Source organism: Oratosquilla oratoria, chromosome 28 (assembly GCF_046742065.1).
Source record: "Oratosquilla oratoria isolate Oo_2021 chromosome 28, ASM4674206v1, whole genome shotgun sequence".
In the NCBI taxonomy this organism is placed as follows: Eukaryota; Metazoa; Arthropoda; class Malacostraca; order Stomatopoda; family Squillidae; genus Oratosquilla; species Oratosquilla oratoria.
In genome coordinates this window covers 26,799,982-26,813,134 of record NC_134804.1, presented here as the reverse complement: position 1 = coordinate 26,813,134, position 13,153 = coordinate 26,799,982, and the positions used below count along the sequence as shown (strand labels likewise).

At 39.8% G+C, this 13,153-nt stretch overlaps 1 protein-coding gene across 2 annotated transcripts in view; it reads right to left on the bottom strand.

Annotated features, from left to right (window-relative positions):
• Helz (Helicase with zinc finger) overlaps positions 1 to 13,153 on the bottom strand; it is an 86,338-nt gene that overhangs the window by 53,922 nt on the left and 19,263 nt on the right. For both annotated transcript variants that reach the window (XM_076211041.1, XM_076211040.1), the window contains exons 5-7: positions 2,812 to 3,070; positions 1,380 to 1,486; positions 1,002 to 1,101 (exon numbers count right to left, since the gene is read on the bottom strand). In XM_076211041.1, coding sequence (XP_076067156.1) covers positions 1,002 to 1,101; positions 1,380 to 1,486; positions 2,812 to 3,070 — 466 coding nt within the window. The remainder of the gene's footprint in view (positions 1 to 1,001; positions 1,102 to 1,379; positions 1,487 to 2,811; positions 3,071 to 13,153) is intronic.

Below are 13,153 nucleotides of genomic sequence, written 5' to 3'. Positions count from 1 at the left end.
TATGAAAAGTCAAGGCATAAGAGGTTCTGGGAGAACTCCAACCAGAACCCTGGGTCATTAAATGCACATGATTGTGGTACATATGAGAGTAAACAGGAAGACCAGTAGTATAATTGTGAGAAGAAAGATGTACGAGTTAACATTATGTGGAACTAAATTGAAAGGGAGGGGCGATTTTAAGTTTGGGAGTGGAGTGGAGAAAGTTTTGGGATTGATGAGGGAGCAAGGAATGGAAGGAATGGCTAAGCTAGAAAGTGATGAGATGGGAAAGTGCATGATGGAATGGAGGGAACTCTTCTCGGTTAATATGGGTGAAGGTGATACTGGGATGGGAGATGTATTTACCTAATTGTAGTATACAGGAAAGGAGCAATGCTTGTTGTGTACTGTCTCCTATTCTCTAATTTTCTAACACAACTAGACTTAAATTCATGTATGGTTCCATCTTAATCTAAATCTTTGATTTCCAATTATCATATTTAGATTTGAACTCATGTATTGTTTGAGCTTGGGCTATATCACCTTCTAAGCTATTCCATATATTTATACATCTATATGGAAAACTGTATTTCTTCACATCCTTTCGACATGTGGTTTTTTTTAATTTACTTCCATGACCTCTACTGTGGGGTTTTGTGAGTGCATATGGACTGGTAGTGGGAAAAAAAGAAGGGAGAAAGCAGGAGATGGAGAATGGCTGTGTATGGACAATATTTTGATGCAGCCCAAAGGGATTTTCTTCCCCCATTTTCTCTTTTTCCGATGTCTGTCGAGCAAGGATGGGAATGGGTGGGGGATGGGTAGTGGGGAATGATTGTGTGTGAATGATATTTCTTCTCAAAAACATACAACACATTTCTTTTTGGCTTTTCCTTTGTTCCACATCCATGTATATTCAGACCCAATATTCCGTGTGGGTTTAGGATATAGTTGGAATTTTCCTTCCAAATCTACAAAGATTACTAAAATTCCAAACAAAAACTGCATGAGTTGGTGCTTGCCTGTTGGAATGAGTACAAATGAGGACCCGTGTAGAAGGATGCTGGAGAATCTGCTTGATGGCTTGAGCAAGTGTGTATGTTTTTCCTGTGCCATAGGGACCTGTGAACAGGTTTCAGTAAACCAACTTTACTAATTATGAAAATTGCTGGAATACAGTACCAATGTGGTTTACATTATTAAGATAGTTTTATCTTAGTTGGCTCTTCTAAGTTCTTCCTTTATGGATGAAATCTAATATCCTTATCTCTTAAAACAAATTTTCATTCTTAACAAATTCCTTGAAAAAATCTCGCCCTTCACCAATACTTAAAAAGGAAATAATAATAATATCCTTATCACAATACACTGTCAACAAGAAAACAGCTTACAAGACTCACCTATGAGGAGAATTGGGGGGAGTGTGACATCAGGTGGAGCAGTGATGGCTACAATAGCTTCCCGCTGTTTTGGGTTGAGTTTGGCATCCTGACTTTCTCCCCACTGTCTGCAATAAGACACAAAGTGAAGATTGAGAATCTTTAAAACATGGATTCTAACCTGAGATTCACGAATGGGTTTCTGGGGGAATATTCTAATTACTGCTAATGTTTATTTCACTTATAAACTACCTACAATTTCTGTGTAGCATATTTTTCACATTATGATCTCAGTCATGATGATATAAAAAACACTGAAAGTGATGAAAGGTAAAGCACCTGGTTTAGATACATGTCACATAGAATGTCTGCCAACAGGAGGAACAATTACAGTGGATTGATTGATGAGGTTGATTTGATGTGTACCTATGGGAGGGAAATATACCACATGACTGGAGGAATGCTTGTATAGTTGCACTATACAAAGAAAAAGGGGATAAATATGAATGCAGTTGCTTTAAAGGGATCAGTCTGTTGTGTAGTTGGTAAGGCATATGGGACGGTGTTAACTGTGAGGAAAGAATAGAACAATGGGAGTAATTAGAGAAGAACAGTTCTGTGTGTTTGTGATACTGTTAGTGTTTATCTGTTTAAAGTATGTCTGTTTTGTGTTTTTGGGTGTGGGTGTGTGCTGGCTGCATGTCCAATTTTTTTTGTGCACTGGTTGATGTTGTGTGCATAGTGCATGCAGGACCCAGGAGTTGCAGTGTTATGTTGGATAGATATATGCCAGCAATTTCTGGATTTTATGCACGTTGGGCAATGTCACCAGCCAGATTGAGGTGTGGAGGGGCCAGTGTTAAAGTATTGACTTCATGTGAAAAATAAATCATCTGGACAGATTAGAAGGAAGTGGAAGGAGGGGTATGGAAGATAGTGCTAGAGTTTTTGGGCCTCCAAGAGATCAAGTGCCAGCCCCTCAGGACCACACATACGGGAGGAGGTAGGGAATATGTATGGACTTTTAATGAACCTCTGTCACAGCATCTCACCCAGGTTCCAAATATTGATGTCTCAAATGTTATACATGTCTTAACCTCTTCACTCCGGGGCACATCGCACGTCTGGCAGCATTAGCTGCCCGACGTGCGATGTTGTGTCATAATAATTGCATTATAAAAAATAAAGTCAGTACTCAGTCGTTCGTTCTCTTTCACCAGTGAATTTTGATAACCATAGAAAATATGATGAAGCCAGTTTAGAGAGAATGGAGGTTACGTAGGTACAACTACAATAAATATAATCAAGATGCCGACGTCGGCATCATCGCGTACCCACTTGCTCCTCATGACGCCTACGTAGGCATCACCGTATGGAAGTAGTTAACAGTACTTACAACATGCTGAAAAGTTAAGATTCTTCTTGCCAACAAAAACGTGTATATCTAACTTACTTATTGGGATTCCATGGCACAGAGGGTTCCAGATTGACATCAGGAAATATCAGGTCAAGAGATGGCAGACGGTCAAGGGCTGCGTGCATTTCACACAACGGCAACCTGTTCAACTGGAATTGCACATCCAATGTCACCTCATCTTCCTGTGTTAGGCCTAGATCAGTCACTGTTGCCTCTGACAGACGCAAGTAAATCTCTTTTTTGGTCTTATCTTCAATAATAGCTTCATATGCTTTCCTTCTCCTTAATTTCCTTTCTGAAAAGAATTAATTAAATGATGCTCAAAGTTAATCTTTACATACTGGAACCCAATTAATATAAGTTCTACCTATTATTACCTACAGTGAAATTCTGACTATCTGGTGTCTGATATAATGGTAATCCCAATATAATTGCACCTTTTGACAAACCCTATTAATAAAATTAGATATAAATATTAATATGCGGCAATGCCAACATTTGAATTTCATGTGCACTCTCAGCAGTTGAACTACACAGGTTGAGTGACAATGTTCTAGCGGCAGTCGTACGAACTACTGGGAACTGCCTTTTGCTTCGCTGTCATGTTACCTGTTGCATCTCCCATGTTAGTCTCCTCTTTATCTGTTCACATTGGTATGTCTGTGCTAGCTACTGTACCTCACCATGGCACCATCGTAGAATAAGACCATGGACAGAAGGAAATGCTTTGTTCAGACACTCATGAAGAAGATTGAGCTTGTAAAACAGATGGAGAAGGGAGAGAGCCACAAGTTGAAGGCAGAATTCAGTGTGAATTCGTTGACACTGTGTGACCTCAAGAAACAGAAAGACAAGCTCCTGTCTTTCATTGCTAACACAGAAGCCCCTACATCGCTAATTGACAAGATGAAGTCAGTGAAGAGACCTAAGCTCGACGAATTGGTTCTGGCTCTCTATATTTGGTTTACCACTCAATGCTCCAAAGGTAAACCTGTCACTGAGCCTATACTCATTGAGAAGGCCAGGAAGCTATGAGCAGATTCAGAGATCAAAACGTAATGTAACTTCTCCATTGGATGGCTGCACAACTTTAAGACTTATCATGGCATCAGGAAACTGGAAATCAGTGGTGAACATTGTTCAGTGGATCACGAGGCAGCTGAAAAGTACGCTGAAATTTTCTCTAGCCAACACCAACAAAATAGCACATTTTTTGGCATTGTTTGCCCAGCTCAACTCTAACTGGATTCAAGGAAAAGGAAGCCATCAGATTCAAGCACAACAAGGATCCGATCACTATTCTTCCATGTGCTAATGTGACTGGAACCCACAAGCTTACCTTGTTTGTGGTTGGCAAATTTAAGAAACCCAGGGCATTTAAAAATGTCTATAATTTACCAGTCCATTACATTGCCAACAGCAATGGTTGGACAACAGCGGAACTTTTCAAGTGATGGTTCTTCCATGCCTTTGTAGTGGAAGTGAAGGAGCATCTTCATCAGCAGGGGATGAGTGAGGATTCCAAAGTCCTTCTCATACTGGAGAACTGCAGGGCTCATCCTCCTGCACACAAACTTGTTTCAGGTAACATCTCTATTCCCTACTTCCCTCCAAATGTGACCTCACGTATTCAGCCAATGGACCAGCGAATCATTCAGAACTTTATGCATTTCTACAGGGTATTCGCAAGCTTGTGAATACTGACGTTGATGTGCCCCAGTTTCAGAGGGACTTCAACATCAAGGATGCTGTATTTGCTGCTGCACTTGCTTGGAAGAATGTGAAGCACTCTACCATTCAGAGGTGTTGACATAAACTTTGGCCATAAATGGTATGCAAGACGGAAGAGGATGACAGCGACAAACAGTGTTAGGAGATCATTTCCCTATGAAAATGAGACAATGAATACCGATATACATCACCTGCCAAACAATAGGATAACAGGGAATTCTGGCAACACCAACCAATGATAACCTGCCAAAATCCCCCACCCGAGTATCTAATCCCCATACAACAGATTAGCCTTTACATTCATACCTGCCACTAAAGAAGCACAAAGAGGTGTGAAAACACATTCTGGCTATTTACAAATTATGTATGCTACTCCAAAGCATGACATACATGGAAATATTAAGATTACTGTCTATTGAAAGCAAGATTACTCTAAGAATGAGAGAATACATGAACCTTTGTCATAACAAGCTTGCCATTCACTTTAATGAAGTATGCCTGAGAGAAAACCTCCTGCCCATATACACTATGATTATATATATATATATATATATATATATATATATATATATATATATATATATTATATATATATATATATATATATATATATATATATATATATATATATTCACCAGTGTATAAGATGCACTCTTTATCTACATATGTAAAAAAAAAATTGATCTAATCTGGCCATATTATGGATGGGAGACCAAGCACCATTGACTAGGGAGCTGGACAAACATACTGGGTAAGTTCACTAAGTACAAAACTTGTTGTTTATAATACAATATTGAAACCAAGCCAAACTATTACAGTATAGTGTTTCTAATAATAAAATATTGAAATCAAGCTGAATTATCACAGGCTGTTATCACAAATTTATGAAAAATTTCTTAAGATACATCTGCAGTCATGTCAGCTCACATCATCTTACCTCTTTGCCTAACATACATAATCCACACCTGATGTCTTACAATATATAACAATGTATTACCTTACAGACATTAGTCTACTTTATAGAGGTCTATCTATCTATATCCCAAGGGCTTTTCACCCCTTACCAGGGAGGTAGCCAAAGTCAAAAGGCACATACCCACTCCCATCCACCACACTTTCCTTCCTCTCATCTTAGCTTCTCATGGATGAAAGGTCATCCCTGTATCCTGCTCAATGTCCTGGGTCAGAAGCAATGCAGCAAAACATAGCACATCCACAGCAAGGCCACTTCATTTAATCGGTGACTCCCCTCTCCATCCCCTCATCCAGAAAAAGAGAAGACGGAGAAAAATCCCTTTGAACTACATCAAAATATCATTCACACACAACCACCACCTATAGCCCCATCCCCTGCATCACTTGCTTGCATCACAGCATCATATATACACAACCCTTTCACTCCCATCCATCCATCTCATCCTTGGTCATCCACTCTAGTTCACTCCATTCACCTCTGCCTTTCACACCTTTTACTAATCTTTCTTCACTTATTCTTTCTATGTGACCAAACCATCCCCAACACTCTTTCATCAGCACTATCTGCCATCTACTCTCCTCACCTCGTTTCTCCCTCTATCCAACCTTGTAACCCCTACCATACTTCTCAGACACTTCATCTCAAATATTTAAACCTTTCCTCTCTGCCCCTCTTAAGCTCCAAGTCTCTGCCCCATACAGTGCCATTGGCACAACTACTCTTTCATGTAATCTCTGCATCCATTCCCAGATCTCTATTTCTCATGACACTCTTTAATCCAAGAAATTTACTTTTCTCAGCCTACAATTTACCTCCACCTCCACTACTCCCTTTCATGCCACATGTGAACTGAAATACCTAAAGCAATCCACTTCTTTCAGCCTCTCTGTTTTAAGACTTACATACAACTCACTGCCATCCTCTACATCCTTGTACATCTCATCACCTTACTTTTACCCACATTTACCTCCAACTTTCTCCTATCACACACCTTCCTAAACAATGTCGTTAACTCACTTAATAGCCTCTCTGACCTTGGCACAAGCACAGTGTCACCAGCAAACAACAACTGGCTCAAATTCCCCTTTTCTCCATTTTCTTTATCTCCAGTCCCCTGCTCATTAACATCACATTTACCTCCTGCACCACTTCATCCATGTACACGTTGAACAGCCATGGTTATATGACACATCCTTGATGCAGTCACATCTTTACTTCAAACCCCTCATTCTTTCTATTTCCATTTCTAACACAGGTTCTACTACTCTTGTAAAAATCTGATCACCCTTAACAGCTTTTCCCCATATGTCTGCAAAACTCCCACAGTGCCTTCTTGTCTACCCTGTCATAAGCCTTTTCCAAATCCATAAAGACCCAAAAAACATCCTTACCTTTTGCTAAAGCGTTCTCACATATCTACCATAGCACAAAAATCTGATCCAAGCAACCCCTACCTTTCCTAACCCACACTATTCCTCACCAATTACTACCGGTTTCTCTCTTAATCCTCTCAATCAAAACCCTCCCATAAGCATTCGCAAGTACACTCAACAAACTGATCCCTCTGAAACTACTACATTCACATTAGTTCCCGTTTCCCTTGTAAATGGGTACTATACAGGCACTCCTCCAGTCCAGCACTCTACTTTCCCTTAGACACACATTAAACAACTAGCCAGTCCACTACTACTGTACCTCCCTTGTTCAGACATTGCATGATACCATCTAAGCCAGGTGCCTTCCCTACTCTCATCATTTTCAAAACCACTTGCAACTCATCTTGTCTTATTCTGCTCCATTTTCCTCTTTCATCACCATCTTTTTCTTAGTGCCTCCCACTGCTATCACCAACCCCTCCCTATTCTCCATATTTCATTGCTCTCTAAAATACTCTGCTCATCTTCCCTTTACTGCCTCCTCTTCTGTTAAGATCTGTCCATCTGCGCTTTTTACCTTTCTTCTCTACTTGACTCACCTCCCCTTCCAAAACATCTTTCTATTACTTTCCAAAATTTCTCTAATACTCCTCCCCTATTTTACATCTCTCCTCCTTTTTGTCTCCTTTATGTTTATTTTTTTTTTGTACCTCACATATGCTTCTCTCATCCAAATTTGCAACCAGCCCCTGAATGCTTGCTTTTTCTCTACTACAATCTTCTTCACTTCATCATCCTACCACTCAATACCCTTCCTTGTATTCACTCCCATCCTCCTAGTTCCACACACCATATTTGCACATCGTGTTACTCCTTCCTTGAAACACTCCCATTCCTCTTCCATCCCTACCTCTACTCTATCCTTCACCACCTCCCACACTTCTCTCATTTTTTTTTGTACTCCAGCTTCTTTTCCTTCTTATTTAAATAATTTACTCTGAGCATCTCCCTCCCTTCTACCTTTTCCTCTTTCTCCACCTATCTTCCACTCTCAACTTACCTTCAACCAAAAAGTGATCTGATATTCCCCCCACTTTCTCCCCTAAGAACATTGACATCGAGAACTCTTCCCACTCTTCCCTTGGATATCACTACATAGTCCATTAATGTCTTATCAACCACTCTTCCATCCACCACCCTCTCCCAAGTGTACTTAAGCTTGACTTTTTCCCTAAACATTGTGTTAGCTATCATCAACTCTAAACACACTTCTGCTATTAACTCTCCACTATGGTTTTTACCTGACACTCCACACTTCCCAATCACTCCATCTATTGGTTCATCCCCTACACTAGCATAGAGATCTCCCAATACCACTACATTGATATTCTTCCCAAAACTCTCTAACCATTCATTTAAATCTATACAAAAAGCCTCCCTTATACACTCTTCACACTACCAGGCCTATATACACTTACAATGACCCACATCTCCCTTCTCAGTTCCACATTCATCCACATTAACCTTGAAGAAACCTCCTTCCACTCCACCACAAACTTACCAATCTCCTCACTTACTAATAGAGCCAATCCTTCCCTACTGCATCCTCTCCACCAGTCCCAACACCCTCCCCACTACACTCACAAACTCAGAATCACCTCTCCCTTTAAATTCAAGTATCACTTAATGCCAACACATACATTTTTCTTCTCACAACCATACTGCCTATCTCTTCCCTTTTACTCTCATCTGTACCACACTCATGTATATTAAACATTAGGGTTCTGATTGGAAAACTTTTCCCAAACCCTCTTATGTCTTGACTTCTTGTAGGAATGCATCTCATCACTCTGTCCCATTTTAGCTGCCTTTTACATCCTGAGTGAAGTGGTACAGGACAGTATTAAGAGTGGGATGGGATGGCATAACAAGGAGACAGTCACAGTACACTAAAGTAGCATAATTTCTCTATGAATAGATATTTCCTCTATGACTGATAAAATGATGTGTGACTCTGGTCCATAGGAGTGCCCCATATAGTCCCTAATGCATTAGCTGTATCCTACTGAGCAAATTCTACTGCACAATAACATATATCCAATACCCCATGTAGCATTTTTTCTGACATACTACCTCTTTTTACACCTGCTCTCCTCTTTGCCTATTCCACTCCCATTCACCACCCTTTCCTCCCTCTCATCTTAGCTCCTCATGAATGATGGGTCATCCCTGTATCCCACCCACTGCCCTAGGTCAGAAGCAATGTAGCATGACATAGTACATCCACAGCAAGGCCACTTCACTTAATCAGCAACCTGTCCCCTCCCTTTGTCTCCTCATGCAGAAAAAGAGAAGATGGGGAGAAATCCCTTTGAGCTGCATCAAAATATCATTCACACATGCATCCCCTACTCCCCATCCCCCACCCCTCCCTTGCATAACATTTTTATCTATATACAGCCATTCTCCAATCAGCCTTATTTCCTGCCCTCTCCCTTTGCTCAACAGACATTCCCCTCTTGCTCAATGTCCCAACCACCCCTCTCATCCTCAGTCATCCCCTCAAATTCACTCCCTCTACCTCTGCCTTCCACATCTCTTTTACTAATCATTCTTCACTAGTTCTTTCCATGTGTCCAAACTATCCCAATATGCTTTCATTAGCCCATCTGTCATCTCCCCTTCCACTCCTGCACTCTCCTCATTTCTCACTCTATCCAACCTTGTAATCCCAACCATACTTCTCAGACATTTCATCTCAAACACATTTAAACTTTTCCTCTTTGCCTCTTAATTCCAAGCCATCAGCACAATCACCCCTTCATATAGTCTCCTCTTTGTATCCATTCCTTGACACATATTTCTCATGACATTTTTTAACCCCCCCAAGGCATTTACATGCTTCTCTCATTCAACAATTTACCTCTACCTCCACTCTTCCCTCTCCTGCTACATGCAACCCCAAATACCTAAAAATATCCACTTCCTCCAGCCTCTCTCCTTTAAGACTTACTTCCAACTCTCTGCCATCCTCTTCCCCTGTACATCTCATCACCTTGCTTTTACTCACATTTATCTTCAACTTTCTCCTATCTCATACCTTTCCAAACTATGTCACTAACTGCCTTAATCCTCCCTGACACTGCCACAAGCACAGTGTCATCAGCAAACAACAACTGGCTCAAATCCCATTTCTCTCCATTTTCTTTAACCACCTCCAGTCCCCTGCCCATTACCCTTGCCTCTACCTCCCACAACACTTCATCCATGTACACACTGAACAGCCAAGGTGACATGACATATCCCTGATGCAGTCCCACTTTTACCTCAAACCACTCGCTCTTTTCATTTCCAATTCTAACACAGGCCCTACTACTCTAATAAAAACTCTTCACTACCCTTAACAGCTTTCCCCCAGTCCCACATATCTGCAAAACCTCCCACAGTACCTTTTCCAAACCCTTAAAGGCCCAAAAACATCCTTACCTTTTCCTAAAACTTTCTCACATATTTGCCTTACCACAAAAATCTGGTCCATGCAACCCCTACTTTTCCTAAACCCACGCTGCTTCTCAACAATTATTACCTCTGTTCCTCTGCTAATCCTCTCAATTAAAACCCTCCCATAAGCCTTCCCAACTTCACTCAACACACAAGTCCATCTGAAAACACTACACTCACATTTGTCCCCTTTTCCCTTGTAAAATTGAACTATGCAGGCACTCCTCCAGTCCTTCGACACACTAACCTCCCTTCAACCCTCTTATACCTGGTTCTCATAGGAATACACACATATAGGGTTACAGGGAGCAGGATGCCTAGTTCCACACTGTCCTGTTTTAGCCACCTTTACAACCTGAGTGGGAAGACTCAGTGGCAGTATTCTTTCTTCCATATACCACTGAGGAGAAACAAAAATGGAAATATATACTCAAAGAAGTGATACAAGAAAGCATTAAGAGGGGGATGGGACAGCATAATGGAAGGACAGTTGCAGTACAATAAAGTAGTATAATTTCTTTACAATTAAAGATTTCCTCTAACATAGACAACATGATGTGAGGCTCTGGTCCATAGGGGGACCCCATATAGACCCTAAAGTATTGATTGCATGATACTGCACAATTTTTACTACACAATAACATGCAGCTAATACCCCAGACACTTACTATCCAAGAAGATCATTGAGACAGACATATCAACAAGAAATGGTCAACAAACTTTATAGAAGGAAGACAATACACACTAACCTATAACAACCAAATCTCTAGATCAAAAACTCAATAATAGTGGCTCTCAGGGTTATTTTTACCATTACTGTTCAATCTCTTCATTAGTGATCTCCAAACTACAAAACTAGAACTAAACACCGATGTTCTCTTATAAACAGATGACCTGACAAAGGTACAAAATTACAGCAAAGAACACACAAGCCTACTTAAACAAATTAGAATAATGGCTCAAAAATAACAATATGAAAGCTTCACACCAGAAATCAACAGTGATGTCACTCACAACAGACAACCAAGAATATGAAAAGCATATAAAAATAAAATAGCCAAATCCTTTAATTGGAAAAGAACCCAAAAATTCTAGGAACCACATCTGACACTTGTATGACTTTCACCCCATATATCAAAAGACATGACTGCAAAAATCAACAAGAAAACAAATCTACTTCAGGGAGCATCACCGGTGATCATTCAAAAAATTCTGGTACAGGAGCGAATTTTAGGTAAACATTTCAAAAGAATCTCTATGATGGTGGCAACACTCATACAAAGTTATACAACTGTATTTCATTTATATTTTTTTTATACAGCATAAAACATAAAATATTGGCAATCTCTGGCAACCCCATTGCATAAAACGACATTCTGTATATTGAAATAGTGTCAACAGTTCTATAGCTATTTCGTTTTTTGCTACAGAATTGTGTTTATGGAGATATATGGCAACTCCTCCCACCAGCATACCCCACAAAGATAGTGGACAGGGCACCACTCTTGAAAAGGTCAATGGTGATGTATGCAACAATTTTGATTCCTCGCCCTGTATTGTTGCTGTGATCATGGAAAAATTGACAAAAAACAAGAGAGTGAAGCGGCAGAATATAGAGAGGGCCCGTGAGTGCCTAAAATAGAAACAAGAAGGAAAAAGAAAGAGGAGAAAAGCAGCACAGCTGCACCCAGCACTACACAAGCATCTACTAGCCATGCCCGTCTTACATCTCCTCCACCCACACTACACCACTCGCCCTCACACCTCATCAGCAAAGAAGAGGAAATTGGAGATTTGCTATACATCGCAACCATCAAATGGTCGCAAAAATTGAAATCCCCTGTCCTGTAAAGTTTATGTTTTTTTTCTTTCTGTTGTAATATCTTCAGTTGTTATCTATGGCTTTTTTTTTTCTTTTTTTTTTTCATTTGAAAGAAAACATTATCCTCTTTATTTTCTACTGTAAAAAATAAAAGTAATTTTTTTTATGAAACCTGAATTTTGCATTTTTTTTTATTATTCAGAGAAACAAATTAATAAAAAAAAATCAAAGGTATTAGTTTGATAAAATGTATTCAATAGTTTTTGTTCCCCAGACTCAAAGCTTTCATTTCATACCAAGCTGAATGATGTGGAAGAATTTTCCATTAATTAGAGCTTCACTACAGCTCCCTATATCTTCACTTTGCCTTATATATATATACATGGGAGGAACAAAATACCCTGAGAAATTATACACTAATGTTAGGGGCAATTATACCTAAGTTCATTAAAAACATATTTGAAAATTAGGGGAACAGAATCTCTAATAACTATCTTCAAGCAATTCACAAGAACCACCCTCAACTACTCAGCTATGACTCCACAACATGGTTCCCAACAATCAGCAAGACAAACACAAATAACTTACCAACTTTACAAATGGAATACTGAAAGTAAAAACAGGATGCACCAAAACCACCCCAAATACCTGCAGAAACAAAAATCCCTCACATAAAATACATACATACATATATACATATATCAAAGGCTTTTTCCCCTTACACGGGGGGTAGCCAAAAAGAAAATACCACATGAAAATGACAGGACCTTTAACACCACACACCCATCACACTACATTTATCCAGCACCACCAACAGAGTCCAATTAAAATGCTACACTAGCAGCATACTACTCAAACATATAACATTCCAATTATCACATATATCATTCAATCAAGAAGACATGAACACTCAGATCACTAAACAAGCCCTTCATGACAGACCACCAAATTCAATTCTGCTCAAACACCCCC